Genomic DNA, 17,341 nt, shown 5'->3' with positions numbered 1-17,341 from the left:
TTTAAAACTTTTTCATAGCTGGGAATAATTAAGCTAAGGAAGAGGCTGGGCAACTTCAGAGGTTTTTAAGACCAGACCAGGTGTGGGTGCCAAAGGCAGTGGGTGGGTTGATGATCCCTCYAGCTCTTTTCCAGCCTCGTTTTCTGTGTGTGTGACCAGACGTAGTTGTTAGCAGCAGCTCTTCTGTGTCACGTAGGTGTCGTTTTAGTGGGGAATCTGCAACTGTGGGGCAGATAAAGCCATGCAGATAAAGCAGAGGAGCAGCTCTCATTCAAAACCACTTGCTTTGCTCTTCCAGAAGTTAAAAGAAGGCACTGAGAACACATAGTGGATTTCTTTTACTATTTTGGTAGGGAAATACTGCAGTAATTGCTAAAATACCTTTTTTTTTGGTTGGTGTTAGCAAAAGGTCTTGTTGCACAAAGCTTTGGTCCCATTTTTTATTAAATTGGCAAAAAGAYTCCCATGGAATTAGAGGAAGAATCTGGTTTAAATCAATGCGAAGATTTAAAATTCACTACAGTTAAAATCAAGTTAGAGTAAAAGACAAGATAAAAGATACTGTGTGCATATATATAGGGCTGTAAAATAAATATTTTCCTTTTGGTAGGCATGAAATGTGTGGGCATTTGTGTGCATAATAGACCTCATTATTGTGATTGTTGACTCATTAAATACCCCTTGAGCTGTGATACCACCTACTTTCCCTCAGCGTGTTCCGACTGTACTTCTGAAGCRGATGCTGCCCATGTGTTTGGCCCCGATCTTATAAATATTTAGAAACATCTGTAACATTGTTCACATGAGTAATCTCACTGTGGTCAACGGGGCTGCTTAGCAGAAGGAAGTTTAACATGAGCAGCTCCATACTGTATATTCACTTAATGAAAACAGAAACTGTTTTTATGGCTTGAGAGACACTGGGAGATCAAAGTTTGGGTTGTTTGGCAGTTGAGGAGAGAACAATGATTTAGAGGATTTCCTTTTTTTCCTCATTTTGCTTCCTTACCTCTCTTTGGGAAGGTTTGTTGCGCTTTTCTTACAGTGAATTATTTTTCTTCTTTTTTTCTTTTTATTCCTATTTGATCTTTTTAGTAACTTATTTTGAGATTCCTATTTATTCCGTTGCAGTTGCTCCCTCTTTATCTTCTCATAAACARTGATGCTTTTTGCAATGCTGCAGTAAAAAGACCAGGAGAACTTCCCATTAGAAAAATGGGAAGGGTTTCCAGAGTGGGCTGTGGTCATAAAATGCAGCAGAAGGTGTCAGAAGGCAGAGCAGGCAGAGGGTGTTTTACATTATACGACAAAGACATTGGGTTGTTTCAGGCTGAGGATTAGCCCAGGGGACACACTGGGAGTAGAGCTGTAAATTAAAGGATTTGTGGCTTGTTCTGATGTGTGGAACGTCATAGAACCCCAAGGGCTGAACCTGACAGCATTGCTCATACTGTCAGTCTGGTAGAAAGGACTAGAAGAGGAAATTATCAAGATTATTCATTTTTCCTCTTGCTGAATTCATTTGACTGGGCCACAGCTGCACAGAGAATAAAAAATGCAAGTGATAAATTTGCCTAATTGCTTTCTTTGGATTTCTTGTGGTGGAGAAAGGATCTTCTTCTCACAGAAGACAAAATAAAGGATGCAAGATCTTTTTTTTTCTTTTTTTTACCAGTAGATATGCCTTTGCAATCTATAGGAATCAATCTATGTTTTGCTGTTGACCTAACTGAGGAGGATCTGGGTACTTCTCTGTGAAACTGCTACCAGCTACATATGACTAACATCTTGTCTATTAGGAAAACATGAAAATGAGAATATTTGTGTCCAAAATAGGTGATTTCAGATGGAAGTGCATGTAGACTGCGGAGCTTCATTAAGAAGAATCGTTCTGGACTTGCCAAAGTGGATGAGTTAAATGCTACACCTCTGCATCACGCTGCAGAAGGAGGGCAGATAGAATTAATGCAGATGATCATGGATGATTCTTCCTGTGAAGGTACCATACTATTGGACTTGATTATTCTGTTAAATAGTTCGTGAAATCAAAGTAATTTTCAGTCTGAAGAACATTTTTTTTTACAGTTTGCTAATTCTGCAGAGTACTTGCTGATTATTTATTATTTCTCATTTCTGGTTATTTATTATTTCTCATTTGAATTATTTGGATTCACTTTTCATTATTACCGCTAAAGCAATAGCTACAAATTCAAGGAAAAAATAATGAAAGAGAAGAAACAAAGAAGAAAATCAAGGAGTTCTGGGAGGAAAAAAAAAGTAAAATATAGAGCTAGAAATAAGACAGTTGTTTTACCCTCTGATCTTTCCCCTATTATAATTTGAGAAGATCTAATGAAAAACTTTAGATATTTCTAACCTTATCACTGTCTAATAGAACACTTTCCCTAAACAATACATTGTATTGGGCAYAGTAATTGGATGTAACAATGTGTGTGGCCAGCACCATGAGTGCATCAAAAGGGCCACTTGGCATAAGCGTTACCATAATCCAGAGCAAAACCCCAATTGAAAACACTCGTTTTTTCAGTATGATCAGAACATTTGACAGCTTGGCTTTGGGTGTTCTCTTTTCATTCTCTCTCCTTTGAGCCAGTATTAAATGTGATGGATTCTTCTGGAAACACACCGCTGCACTGGGCCACGAAGAAAAACCAGGCCGAAAGCGTTAGTTTGCTCCTAAGTAGAGGAGCCAATCCGAATATTCTCAACTCCAATATGATGGCACCTTTGCATATGGCTGTGCAATCCCTGCATAATGAAATTGTTAAAGTAAGTCAAAAAGTTCATGTAAGTAAACAAACTTGTAAGCAACTCAACAGCTGCGTGCCGAACCCCAAAGACTGATTTATAGGCGCTCTCTCCTGGGTGTAGCTCCTCGTGTGCTTTGTGTGGCAAGCAGGATGTGTAACATACGGTGCTTATAGAGAGGCTCGTGTGTTCTCAGCTTAGCAAATAAGAAAAAGTTTACTGATTTGATAAGTGYGCCATTGTAGTAGTCCTAGCAATAAAAAGGGGGGTTAAAATAAGATTTTAAGTAGATATTGTGGTATTTTAACTGCTTATGTTCTGAAAGCTTTTATTTAAATTGCGTAGAGAGTCACAGAATTATGAAAAATAGAGGAATAAATATGTGGTGCAGTGTGGTTATTCCTGTCATCCCTTACCCAAAATACTCTGGAAGCAGTTTATCGTGATACTTGGTAACACTGGTAGCTCAGTGTTAGCTGTAAACACAGGGCTTGGGTTAGGAATACGAAACTGTAAGGTCCCTGCTTTCACTAAATCTAAAATCTGGATAATTTTATTCCTCCTCTGCCTTTGCTTCGTGTGGGCTGCTGGCCTGCGATAGAACAAGTCACGATAGGAGCAGTATGTGTGACAAGCAAGAGCAGGAGAGGAATAGACCTTTCTTGTTGTGTTTGGCTTATGGTTGACTTGTTGTTATTTTCAACATCTAGATTTTAGTCCAGCATAGCAGTACAGATGTTAATCTGGAAGGGGAAGCAGGCAACACACCTATTATTGTAGCATGTTACAAGGATAACCCTGAAGCACTGACACTCTTGGTAGGTATAAACTATCCATTGCCTTTCAWTGTGCCTTCGTTTATCTCAATGCAGTGTGGTTCTTTTTGAGTATTCTGTCTTGGTTTTGTGAGGGAAACTTGCATGGTTACTGCTGTATTACCACAGTCCATTATGTAAAGGGAGCATTTCTTGATTTAAAGCTCAAAAAAAAAGGATATATTTTTCTTACATTAAAGTGTTTCATTTTTCTCTATGCCATTCTTTATTTATGCTTTCGCTTACACACTTTTAAAGCAGCGTGGAGAAGTCTTGCTTAGGAAATGGTTATGATTTACTTGAAAAAACAGTGCCAGAACCTCTTAAGTGTTCTTCTGGAGTTTCTGAGGTGTATATATTTTGAGAAATGTAGTTTGCAAAAATGAGATTTTGTAATTTAGAAAACTGTAGGAAAACAAAAATACTTGTCCTCCTTGTTTATCGGACTTGTAAGTCTTGTCTGTGTTGTGAAAAAAATGATTATAAATTTTMAAATGCAAGTATTTTTTTAAAAGGTGATAGTAGATTCTGTATCTGTGTAGTAGAATCTGTATCTGTGCCTGTGTTCATTGGTCAGAATTTTCTGTATCACGTTGAGCCATATCTAAGGATTATTTTTCAGATTGAAAATGGAGGGAAAATATGTAAACCAAACAAAACAGGATGTATGCCTATCCATGCAGCTGCGTTTTCAGGTGCAAAACAATGTATGGAAATTCTCTTAAAAAAAGGTAAATAATTTGTTCCAAATCAGTTGATGAGATTTAATATTTATAATAACATTGCCAGTTTTTTTGCTTTGCCYCTCAGAGCTGCTCAAGAAAGCCCTTACATATATGATTGAACTTACTAGAARTTAATGCAGTTATTCCCATGGGCAAAATTATTTGCTTGAGTCACTTTCCTAGGATTGCAACAACACTTAACTGGCTTCCTAAATGTGTACCCAATTCATGGTTTAAGGATAGTTGTGAAATGTTCTTATATTGAGGGGGAAATGGTATTCCTAAATTAAAATAGCTGTTCCTTAAAACCTTCGTATTTTATATTGCCTCATTCTTACTTAAAATTTTATTTTTTTCATCTGTCAGGTGAAGAATTAGGTCACTCTGCCAAAACTCATATCAATTTTACCAATAATGGGAAGTGCAGTCCCCTCCATTTGGCAGTTCAAAGTGGRGACTTGGAAATGATTAAAATGTGCATTGAATTTGGAGCTCAAATTGATCTAAAACAGGTAAAATGAGCAATGGAGTGAAACAGGGTTTTGATTTCTTTACACAAGCTATGTAGGATGTTGAGGGTGTGCAAAGCTGGCTTGCATTCAAAAAGCCATTGGGAAAATGCATTAAAGAAAAAGCCACCTACGTCTAGCAAATACAAAGACACTCTCAGTGGCTCTGATAGTCTTGAGTCATAAATTGGAAGAGGCTGGGAGGACAATATGGAGAGGTATTGGTGTATGTTCCCCGTGCTCACAGACTCCTTCCAGTGCACCTGCTGGCGCCCACCGATAGAAATGGGACSTGAGGGTGCCTTGACCTGTAATCCAGTGCTAATCCAATGCATTCAGGGATGCTTTCTTGTTGGGAACTGCACAAAGATAAAATCCCTCAGGCATGTTCCAAAGCTAGTTTGTCCATTTGAGCTAAATGATACCTTGCTCTGGCAAATTTTGTTCCAGTCATTAACTGTTCAATAGTTTCTATGATATTTTAGTTTATGATTGCTTGATAATGTATTACACCAAGCTACTTTTAATAAAACCTGCAGGAAATGGTATTTAAGGGAGGCATCTAATATAGTATTCTGAAATATTAGAAATACTAAAAATAATTGTGTAGGAATTTAGACAACTAGGATCCTGGGCTACATCACAAGTATATTTAATAAGTTGCAGCTTATGCGGTGTTCAAATGTTGTTATCTTGTCCCATGCACAGAATGAAAAGTGCACAGCGCTGCATTTTGCTGCCACGCAAGGAGCCACCGAGATTGTGAAGCTAATGATGTCGTCCTATGCTGGGGAGGAATCTATTATTGATGCTGTGGATGGCAATAAGGAAACGCTGCTTCACAGGTAGGAGACTTCTCTGCCAGGCTTCTTTATAAACTGCAAAGTAGAATACCCTTAACTAGTCTCACCAGTTTAACAGCATCCAGTTATACTAGGTAACCTACTTATATACAGCAGATAGAAATTGGGAGACCTTCCACATGTATTGGAACTTTGGAATTATTTGGAATTATTCCAAATAATTGGAATTATTGTGGTGTGAGAGATAATATTAGTAACACACAAGGCAGACAGTAAGTTGGTCAAAATATTAAAGATATGCTGAGGTAAAAATCAAAATGATGTGATTTGGTTATCTCAGAATCATACGTAGGAATCACTGAACATGCACTGAAAATTTAATCTAGTGAAGGATTAATAGGTGAATCAGCATGCTTGGCAAATGTGGAACAAATGGACATTAAACTTCATCTAATTGGACCTGTATTCTCCAGAAAATTGGAAAAAAAAAATCAACAGTGTTTTTATTTATTTATTTTTTTTTCAATCGTCCAGTAGCTGCTCAGGTAAAGGTAGATGATAGTACAGTTCACTGTGACTGCAAAGTTGCAAATGGCTGTTTGTGTGTGAAACAGCCTTTCAACATCTAAGATCTGTTGAAATCAGAGCACAAAACTGTGGGAGTGTTTTCCTAATCTTCCGTAAGAAAAAGGCACTTACTTAAATGTGCTGACTGCCAGCTTTACGGAAAGTCATTAATCTCACCATCTGTGTTTTTTTGCAAGAAAGATTTATACAGTGTACTTGAATGTAATTTTGCATTGTTACTCTRCAAAGAGTTTTATGATATGAAATAAATAGTAGAAACTTGGAGGCGGTAGATAGTGCTTGTTCTCTCTATAGTGGGTATAAAATGGAATAAACTGTGGCAAAGGAAGGCATTTGAAGTGGAGTATGTTGGAAAGTTAGATAAAGATTAGGTGTATTTGGAAATGTTACAGTGAGAAAACACTGCTGTAGTGATGACAGAGCACCAAAGCCAATTGGGCAAACACGTTGGAGCCTCGCTACCTACTAGGTAGCTGGCCATCGTAACTATGGAAATGATTGTCCTAGGAAAAAGTTCTGGACAATAATGAATGATGCTCTTTTGCTCCCCGTGTCTGTGAAACAGAAAAGAAAATATATCAAGAATTTCAGAAAGCCATCTGAATCTCTCAGAATATATTTAAACTAAGGAGGAACTTTAACATGGTGAGAGCAGTGAAGGAACATAGAGGCTGGACATGGTTCAGTCACGTTCCTAATGCCATTTTTCCGTCCGAGTTTTATAAAAGACTTGCTTTCTGTTCAGACCCCTTGGAATTTCGTTTGGGAGTGTGTGAAACACTCGATGTTTGTGTGTGACTGGAGAGGCCCRCTGTAGATACTGGAAGTGTGTCTACCCATGTAGAACCATGATACTATTATTAAAGACCTTCTTTAGAGTAATTGCTTCCAGCTATAGCGTCTGCTGTGTTATTGCTTCCGATCATGYTCAGGGAGGTGTTGTCTTTGAGATACAGAATAACCTCGGGACTGTCCTTCTCTGTTGCTCATTGTGAAATTCATTGTTGCAACTTAGGAAGTGGATTAATAAATGTCACCACCATTTTTATCAGATGGTATATATATATATTTTTTTTTTTCTAATTTTTGGAGTAGAAATTCCTATCAGGGTCTGATCCACTTATCACAATATGTTATCACAATTTTAACCCTGTCTTTAGGAAAGTAGGTAGAAGGATTTTTTTTTTTTTTTTTTTAATGATTGAATCAGTGAAATTGATGGGAGGCTCTAGGTCTGCATGGAACAAATTGAATCTGAACCTTGTAAAATTCTATAATGACCTTTTGTGGTACAGCAAAAATCTGACATAAAAAGTGAATAACAAAAACGGAAAACAGTATATTATTTAAAAAAAAAGGTAAATTATTTCACTCTTTTTGTGCTGTAATAAAAAGATACTTATTTGAAAATACTTAAAAATGCAGCAGTTGGAAGAACTACTGACTTTGAAACCTCGTGGTCCATTGTAAYGCTAATCTGTTTTTCCATTTTTTCCCACAGGACAGCATTGTTTGATCATTATGAACTGGCAGAATATTTGATTTCAATGGTAAATATTAAATCAAACAACGTGTTTATAGAGATTATTGCTGTCTATAGTCTTACAGGTCTGCACAGAGAAATTCATAAAGGAGATTATTTTCTCAGGTATAGGTTGTTAGAGGTATATATAATGTATATTACGTAATATATATTACGTAATTACAGTGGTAATTTTGGCTTCGTAACAACATCCCAACAACAGTTACAAAGGMTGAAAATCTGCAGTTTTGTTTTTATTTTACTTACTGAGAAAGGTCTCATAAAAAACTGTTATCGACTATGCAAACTCAATCATCCTCACATTCAGAATACGTGCGACGTAAATGAAACGTGTGTTAAACACGCATTGAATCTTTTAGTATTTCTTTTGTGTGTACTTGACAAATAAGCATTGACATATCTGGCRCTTCCTGAGTTTACTTCTATTAAAGATTTTTCCCTTCATAAATTCTCTTGATATGTGTGCTTCTTCAAAGTAATTAAGTAATACTATTACACATTTTTGCCTCTTTTCAACCTTTTTTTCCCTTTTTTCTGTTCCTTCTTTTTCAGTAAAGCAAAACAGAAGATTAAGTTGGTATAAATACTAATTGGTATTTACATTTTTTGCATATCATATTTATAGGTCTGTTCATTTATGTTTAATTCATATATCTATAAATGTATAAATGAAAAGTAAAAGAAGTTCAGAAGCTAAACTTATAAATTGTTAACTCAGCCATATCACCAATATTTGTGTCACTATATGAGATGCTTCTTCTTGTGCTAATACATGATGAATGTTTCTGAGTTCTTTTTGCTGAGGACTGAACAATACTAGCTAGAGAAGAAATGATTATAAGATTATACTATTAACTGTAAATCACTGCCCCTATGTTCACTGAAATGAATGAGCCACTTGGATAGAAAGTCCCTATTTGTTCCTTTGATGAATAAGGACATTTCTCAGAGGATGGCTACTTAGTAGAAGAGTAAGTGGGGAAAGGGTTCTGCATGGGTTACACTCAAACATTTCATCAACTTATACTAGAAGCTTCTTGTTCCCTATGGGGAGTCATTGACCATTTATTGCATATTTCATTTCACTATATTACAGGTTTTATTGTCCTACAAAGTAAATATTGATCAGGAGTATAATTAGTTCTCTTTTGATTTAGAGCTGGACTCAAATATCATGCAGGTTAATGGGAAAGCTGCCAGTAGCCTTTCAGTGATCTTAGGATAATATGTGAAATGTAATTTGTTGTATATTTTTATAACCTCATCCAGTTAGTCTTACAGCTCAATTTCTGGGGGAAAAAGAACAGTGTCTAAAACATCATAAAATGCACTTTTTGTTAGCTCATTTATTTGTATCTTCATGGAGCTGATAGATGCAGATTAATGCTCCTGGTGTGTGATGTGATAATAGTGATGTATTGGCTTGGCCACGTGCCCCTAGTGCAAAAACAGGCAAAACAGCAAAACTGAGCTCTTGCTGTGTTACCCAATTCCCTCCAGTCCTTGTGCTTTCTTTAAGCCAAATAACTAATTTCAAAACTTTTACATTTGGAGAATAAAAATCTGCCATTCATACAACTACTTTGTGCTCAAAAATAACTTGGCTGGTTTAGTTATTTTGGCAAAAAAAAAAAAAAAGAAAAAAAGAAAAGAAAGGATATATCAAGGAATTCAGGTTGAAACAGGCCAGTTTCTGAATTACTAGGACAGTATTCATACGTGTTAGTACAGGGGTTCCGAAGTGTCTTTTTCTGATAATAGCTTGTTAGGTAAGAGCACATCATTCAAAAGGGCTGTAATTTTGTTACTTTTCTGGAACTTTAATCCCATTATTTTCAAGTTAAGATTATATACTTAAAGGAAATAAATGCATGTCAAAGTACAGCAATAAGAGGTCATCAGGCATGAAGGCAGAAGTAGGGCACAGTTACGTAGGTGTGCAAGTATGTATTTAGATGACTRCACTGTGGCTGATAGTTTACTATTACAAACATACTTTTTGTATATAAGGATGTATTCATTGAATTAACTTAGTATGGAGGTACTAAGAATACCTGTAATTCTGTTGTATTTATAAAGGTGAGCACCATTTAAAATTTGTTTTTCATGAAAAACTTGGAATTCTTCATTGCAGGGAGCAAATATTGATAGTGTCGACATAGAAGGTCGATCCCCCCTTCTGTTGGCTACTTCTTGTGCATCATGGAAAATTGTGAATTTGCTGCTCTCAAAAGGTACAAAGGAATAAATATGATACACTTTTTTTAGGTAAAGTTCATACCTGTTAAAACCTTATGTCTAATTTTTCTGTTAATTTCAATTTAACACCTCATCACATAGTTCAGAAGCAACTGAAATAAGCAGCTCTTCTGTGCTGGTAGCTCTGAAGATAAAGGAAGAATTAGGATGATGATTTCGCCCCTTTTCATATAGAGTGAACAGGCTAGGGAAAAGTGTATAGACTATATCAGCCCGTGTCTTCTGAAGGTACAGGTGACGTGCACTCCATCTCTGCTGCTTAGGAGCTCCCCTACTGAGGAATAAATACAGCCCTTCTGCAAAACCATGTTACTTATCAGAAATCAATACAAGGTTTTATTATTATTATTATTATTACTTTATTATTTTATCCCAGATGCCTTCATAAGGCTTGAGCTTTGTTTTTCAATTGCCATTCATTTGGTGCAAAMTAAAATTGGTATATTTTCTTGTTATTAACATAATTTAATTTTTTTTTTATCTTCTTAAAAAAGTTTTAACATAGTAACAATATGAAGGACATTATTAAGACTGTATTTTTTGCAGCTGGCAAAAAGTCACCCATTTCTGGTTGCTTTATATAAAATGTTTGTATGGATAATTACTCAAAACACTGCCACAGAAAATTACAGTGATTTTGAGTGTAGTAAAACATCATTGAGGGAATATGATTACAAAGAGGGTGAACAATAAAAGTAGTGATCATATGCATCTTTAAATCATGTTGAGATTTGTGGGAGCTCAGTACCCCCAAGTACAAGGGCCCTGTGCAGATCTTAGTGCTGTAGTGAGATGTGATGTTGTACACACAGGAGATAATGATGAAATCACACTGAGAAGAGTGGAGGTTTTTGTGTGGTAAAGTGATACATCATAGTATTAACTTGAAATATTTATTTTATAGMTTTGTTTTAAATATTTGTTACTTAATCTAGAATATTGTCTATCAGTGCCAAGGCCAGTAGTTTTGAAACTGCTAGTATTTGTTTTCTTATTTATCCAGGAGCAAACGTATCCTTAAAAGATCATCTCGGTCGCAATTTCTTGCATTTGACCGTCTTGCAGCCTGGAGGATTGCAGCATCTAAATGAGAAATTCCTGCAGGTACAGTGAGCATTAGCTTGTATTCTTCAATTACCATTAGGAGGAAGTAGAAGGAAAAGGCAACAACTTTTCCCCTTTTCGGAATGCTTGTAAAAGATTTATTTAGGTTACCCACTGTCCCTGAAAATAGTGTGAACAGGTACATCTCTCTTCTGAAAACATTTCAAAGCCAGTAATACAGTTTTCTTATTGCCAGGCAAAGGAGTAACATAATCCCATCAATTATTTTTCTGTTGGCAAATTGAATATCTTAAAAGGTAGGCAATATAGTAGAGAATTTTTCACTTGAACTTTCCCAGTCTGCATGCAGTAAAGCTAAGGGAAGTGCTCGTTAGTCAAGCTTTTAGTCAAGCTCCAGGACTTGCACAGTTTACCGCCTATTTTGCTGGAATTATCTGTGGATTAAACTGTAATGAAGATTTTGATTTTGTTTGGAAAAAGTTTTCAAATATTTGGCTGTGCGTAGGTGAAACACTCACTTATATTGCTAGAGCCCCAGCTCACTTGGAGGAAAGAAGTTCTCTTCATTCAGAGTACTGAGTTAAGTTACCTCCTGTGCTTCACACGTTCTGTGGATGTACTGCAGTGAGGGCTCAGAATGGCAAGTTGCTCTGTTCTTTGACCAGTAATTCTTTTAAAAAAACAGTGACTCACAAATCAGTAGACATGTCAAATCYTCACTGTTTTTAAATATACCTTACTTACGGTTTCTTTCATATTTTTAGGCACTACTTTAAAAATACTAAGGCTAGAGTTAGAAACTATTAGAAGCTATGGGGCGTTAGCAGTATGAATGCAATTTTTGTGGTTGTTTTTTGTTTTTCTCTTGATACCAGATGGAACATATTAAGAACCTTGTAGTGGATGAAGATAATGAAGGGTGCACTCCACTGCATTATGCCTGCAGACAAGGGGTGGCCCTCTCTGTAAATAACTTGCTCAGCCTGAACGTTTCCATATATTCTAAGAGTAGGGACAAGAAATCACCATTACACTTTGCTGCCAGGTGAGTGGTGAAGCCTAGGCAATGAATCAGTGCCATTTTTTCTACATGGATTTCTTTGATACTAATTTCTGTGCTAAATCTTTCACAGCTATGGACGCATCAATACGTGTCAGCGACTTATAAGAGATATGAAAGACACAAGGCTCTTGAATGAAGGTGATAAGAAGGGAATGACCCCCCTGCACTTGGCAGCACAGAATGGCCATGAGAAGGTAGTTCAGTTTCTTCTGAAGAGAGGGGCCCTTTTCCTCTGGTAAGYATACAGATTTCCGTTTATTAAGGTAAAGAAGAGTTATCACCTTACATTTGATATTCCTGCCTGGAAAATTATTCATCGCCTGGCAAATAATACAAGCATCTGTCAAAGAATATTTATACATTATTAAATATGTAAGTTGGTATCAGGCCTCATGAAGCTTAAGAACATGTTTGTAAGATCTTTTAAAAGCTAAGCTGGCTGTGCCWTGCTCCTGTCTCGCAGAAGTTTTGGTCAGCTTAAAGCAAAGACTGTAATGCTTGGGAAAGTGAGGTCTCTCCAGATCGAATGGAGAAAACAACACTGACGTTTTTGATGAATTGTAAGCTCTGATGAAAAAATGAATTGTTTTGGAAATACTATCATGTCAGATTCACTAACAGGCTTGGGTGAGAACTCAGAATTGATTCCCTTGCAACTTGCACAGGCACTCTGAAGTGCTGATTTGAGGTCAGAGAATCTCAGATCACTGGCAGCACCACCTCCTCTTAGGATTTTCAAAGCCTCCAGGCCCACACCTGTACATCCAGGAGCCAATGATGCTAAGAGTATAGATTCTTTTTTTTTTTTTTTTTGCAAGATGTGTAGAGCTCTAGCTTTGAAGTCTGGACTCCCAAATCCAGGACGGTCTATAGTGCAGCTGTATCTTGGAGCTAGGGCCTAAATGTTGAGGGCAGATCCCCTAGCAGACAGTCAACTGTGTTCAGAGCTTAAGCTCAGAGAACCCGCTCAATCCACTGCTGCCAGGCCCCTTTCTTCCATGGTTTTTAGACAAGCTTGTCTGCTCAGTTCAGATAGGGATTAGTCAGGAATTCCAAGTCCAGTTCTTTACGAAGCTGGCAAAATTAATTGAGCTTTAGATGTCTGATCACCCTCTCTGTCTGCCTCTCACACATACATACATGCATGCACACACATTTGTGTCTGTGTATATATTTAGTCTTCACTTAAGTGTAAAATTGGGGAGTTTTATGTGACAGAGAAGCATATTGAGTTTCATTACACTAAGATGAAGTAATATGAATAGAAATAGTGTGCTTATACTGCTTTATGTATTCACTGCCTTTAAATGCAAAATCCTGTARTATGGCCTTGTATGTCACATCTGTTGCCAAGTCTTCATAACAGAATATGCTAAGCTTTTCAGTCACTAGAAAGGGACATATAAGAGAACAGGTGCAAACAGGCACAATCAGAGAATGTAAATCATTGAGCAAAAAAAGAGAAGATACCAAATATTTTAACCTTTTACTTCTGAGTGATGCATTGGTAATCACTTAATACTTAACAGAAGCCATGGACATCTCTGCAGTGGCTGTGCCAAAGAAAGATATTGGAGCAAAAGAAGTTGTATTTACTTTCAAATTATGAAAAGCTTTTCCATTTTTAATGCCTATTTTTTATACCTACTRTATCTAAGTGATTACAAAGGCTGGACCGCCCTGCACCATGCTGCCTTTGGAGGATACACTCGCACAATGCAGATAATTTTGGATACTAATGTGAAATGCACTGACAGAGTGGATGAAGAAGGGGTATGTATTCACAAAATATTATTTGTTTCTAGTCTACTGTTGCTTCTAGAGGAAATGTCTGTGTTACCCCATTAGTAGCTTTGTTTCACTATGAATTGCATTCATAATATTCTGTTTTCTTTGACAAGTTTAAAATCGTGATATTATCATCATGATATGTTAATGTTTGTTGCTTAATTTTCCTCAGAAAAGCCTAGATGAGTTGGGAAGGCCCTCAGAAGTAACTTGCAGTGTGACTTGATTCCTAAACCACTTTAAATATTGTCCTACTTCTATGCAAATACCAAGGAATAAAATGCTCATATTAAAAAGCTATGTCTGCAGATTTTCTTCGATTTGTTTATACAAGTACATCTGGATATAATTTGGACTGCCTCTCTTCCTAATATATCCAATGAAGACTTTCTGTATCTGGAGATAACATCACGTTTACCCATTTATGACTCACAGTTTGTTAGCTCCAAAGCTACAAGATATTAATTAATTGCACTTTGTTATTTGTAACTGAGTTTCCGCTTCAGATTTTAACACTCATGTGGTTGTAGACATGGAACAAAGAACTTTTCTGTAATTTCTGTACGAATCTCTGTGAAGAGATTCCCTATTTTAATATTGCTGGTAAAAACATTGAGGACTTGCAACAAAGAGTAGAATGTGACTTTCCGATGTTGGAAACTAAACTGAAATATGCGTTGTTTTAAAATAATTCTCATGAATGTTTTGTTCTACTCCTTTTCTGTACAGAACACAGCCTTGCACCTAGCTGCAAGAGAAGGACATGCGAAAGCAGTAAGGCTRCTTCTTGACTACGGGGCAAAAATGCTGTTGAACAAAGCAGTAGCTTCTTTTTTCCATGAAGCAATACACAATAGGAGGAAAGATGTGGTATCTGCTGTCATACTGCACAAAAGGTACAGTAAACAGAAAATACTTTTCAAGTTTATTTGCTACTGTCCAACTTTTTCCTTTATAGTCTAGTTTAAGTTCTGAAAAGTTATGGTTTAATGATATGATTAAGTGATTGTTTTAAAATTCCAGAGATTATGCTGGGGTCTAAAAAGCCATTAAAAATGGTTTAATTACAATGTGTATTAGATACGTGGCATGTTCTTTTCCATGTTAGGTTGAATGTTTCTGTAAGAAAAACATCTAGGGGCCATGAGAAATACATAATCTTCTCCCATGTTTTCCATCTTCGTACATAGGGAATATTGACCTTCCCTGGAATAAATCCATACAGAGTTTTAAACACAGTTGATATAATACAAGTGATTTGAYTTAAAATTGCTGTTTTAAATACACTGCAAATATTTCAAGTGTGGCGAGTTCTTTGCAACTTAGAATATTTTCATATAAAAATGCTGCCATGCCTGCCATGCCCCATTTCCAGAATCAAAATATTCCTCTTTTGCCTAAAGGTTGCACCTTTTGCTAARAGTTGCAGGAAGACAGGAGGTATTTTACTGAATTCACTATTACCCACCTAATATTGTAACCCAAGTTGTCAGCTTTAGTTCAGGGTTCCTGTGGCRTACAAAGACATCAGCTCACGAGAAGGACTTAGCATAGTCAAAACATTTCTGTTTATTTGATAACAGAATTAAACATGATTCGTTCTTAGGGAGGAATCCAGAGCATTACTCAATTAGTTTCCTAGCATGCAATTTTGGGCTTTCTGGCATAGAAGCATTTTATTGGCTGAGATTTGCAGGAAAGCGTCTTAAATAAAACTCAAATTATCTAAAATCAATTTCATCTTAAAAAGAAGCAATTAATTCATTTTCCATTATTTTAATGCATTTTTGCAGATGGGAAGAAGCTGTTTTGACCTTCTCTCACTATTCTAGTGCGAATAAGTGTCCTTTGTTGGAAATGGTGGAGTATCTTCCTGAATCACTTAAAGTAAGTTTAGTCATTAAGAAATGACTACAGAAAAAGTTATGTTGTACCTTGTGGTGTTTTACCTTTTTGTCCAAATGCAGTACTCACCCTAAATACTCACAAACACTAAAATAATAATATCGGTTCATAGATGAATACATTCAGTTATTTTCTACTAATGCTTTAATTTCTTATTTCTGGAAGAAAAAGTCTTAAGTTTCTGATGTTAATGGAGTTGAATATAAAAATGAGTTGAGTGTAAAAAGGTGAGAGAATTCAAAKCTAAACCAGTAGAGTAAACCATTCTCTATCTTCTCATTAAATACTAAATCAATGTGAGAAAAAAAAAAAGAAAAAAAACCCTTTTTGATTAAAATATCAAGTAACTTGATATTTTGTGTATATAAATACATCTTACATTTGTAAACTTGTAAACTTTCTTGCATTCATATGCCATAAAACCTGATTCCGTTAGGTAACTACCCTACTTCTGGAGATCATTTTTTTTCATATGCATGCATTTTGTATTCTTTCCTAATGAATGTCATTAGTAGTCACCATAATTTACTCTCTCATTCATCTTCAAGCTCGTTTTGGATAACTGCATAATTGAGTCTTCAGAAGAAAAGACGAGTCGAGACTTCTATGTAAGTGGAGGGAAAAATAGTGGAAGACAGTATGTTTTAAAGTTAATTATGATTTTAGGCTGCAACATGTCACAGTGTCTTTAGCAATATGTTAGTGGCAATGAATCTTTAAGCTATAAAATTGTCAGACATTTAGCTGTTGATCCCATACTAGGTTTTAATATCTCTTAAGTATTTGCTGTAGTTGTACAAGAGTCGCAGTGTAAGTTGAAATTGAGTGGCACATTTAATGAATCACGCTAGTTCAGTATTTATTCGCCAAAAAAGGATTTTGAATCTGTACTTTTAATATGCATTTTTCACAAAAACCTTCAGYATTAATAGAATTTTAAAAAATGCTTCTTTGAATATTGACAGTTTTCAGTGGCATTTTGTCGTAATGAAATGCTGGTATCTTTATTATTCAGATTGAATATAACTTCAGATATCTCCAGTGTCCTCTGACGCTTAATAAGAAACTCAAGGATGATGAAGAGATTTTTTATGAGCCACTTACCACTTTAAATGTAAGTTATTTTACATCAATCCATGCTATCTTGTTGGAGTTAACATCATGGATTTGAGTTTTTTTCATCATGATACTTCTCAAAATGTTATAACTCTGTAGAGTTGTGGTAGATTGGAATGACATACAGGACGAAGTACTTATGCTCTAAGTAAGAAATAGCATTTATTTTAGGATTAGGTAGAAATTGTTAGTTATTTGAGCAGCTAATAGTGCTTCAGGAGAACATACTGTAAACGCAGATAGCACCTCACAGAAAACCATGCCCTTGTTGTTATGGTGACCATTTATGGGAATATAAGGCAATGAAAAATGACAAAACTGTTTTTTACATGTTCCCACCTCCTTTTCTTCATATGTTAATTGAAAAATATTTTCTGTACCTTAAAAAATAGG

At 36.0% G+C, this 17,341-nt stretch overlaps 1 protein-coding gene across 1 annotated transcript in view; it reads left to right on the top strand.

Moving 5' to 3' along the window:
* Positions 1 to 17,341, top strand: part of TRPA1 (transient receptor potential cation channel subfamily A member 1) — a 29,921-nt gene that overhangs the window by 642 nt on the left and 11,938 nt on the right. The window contains exons 2-17 of the mRNA XM_026033873.1: positions 1,837 to 1,999; positions 2,615 to 2,790; positions 3,480 to 3,587; positions 4,207 to 4,315; positions 4,676 to 4,821; positions 5,527 to 5,663; positions 7,711 to 7,759; positions 9,887 to 9,986; positions 11,015 to 11,115; positions 11,952 to 12,121; positions 12,210 to 12,374; positions 13,798 to 13,912; positions 14,657 to 14,823; positions 15,721 to 15,814; positions 16,381 to 16,440; positions 16,848 to 16,946. Coding sequence (XP_025889658.1) covers positions 1,837 to 1,999; positions 2,615 to 2,790; positions 3,480 to 3,587; positions 4,207 to 4,315; positions 4,676 to 4,821; positions 5,527 to 5,663; positions 7,711 to 7,759; positions 9,887 to 9,986; positions 11,015 to 11,115; positions 11,952 to 12,121; positions 12,210 to 12,374; positions 13,798 to 13,912; positions 14,657 to 14,823; positions 15,721 to 15,814; positions 16,381 to 16,440; positions 16,848 to 16,946 — 1,959 coding nt within the window. The remainder of the gene's footprint in view (positions 1 to 1,836; positions 2,000 to 2,614; positions 2,791 to 3,479; positions 3,588 to 4,206; positions 4,316 to 4,675; positions 4,822 to 5,526; positions 5,664 to 7,710; positions 7,760 to 9,886; positions 9,987 to 11,014; positions 11,116 to 11,951; positions 12,122 to 12,209; positions 12,375 to 13,797; positions 13,913 to 14,656; positions 14,824 to 15,720; positions 15,815 to 16,380; positions 16,441 to 16,847; positions 16,947 to 17,341) is intronic.

Source organism: Nothoprocta perdicaria, unplaced genomic scaffold, assembly GCF_003342845.1.
Source record: "Nothoprocta perdicaria isolate Ctin4 unplaced genomic scaffold, notPer1 scaffold_134, whole genome shotgun sequence".
NCBI classification, from domain to species: domain Eukaryota; kingdom Metazoa; phylum Chordata; class Aves; order Tinamiformes; family Tinamidae; genus Nothoprocta; species Nothoprocta perdicaria.
Note: the sequence above shows the minus strand (reverse complement) of the source record. Positions and strands in the feature narration are given on the sequence as shown.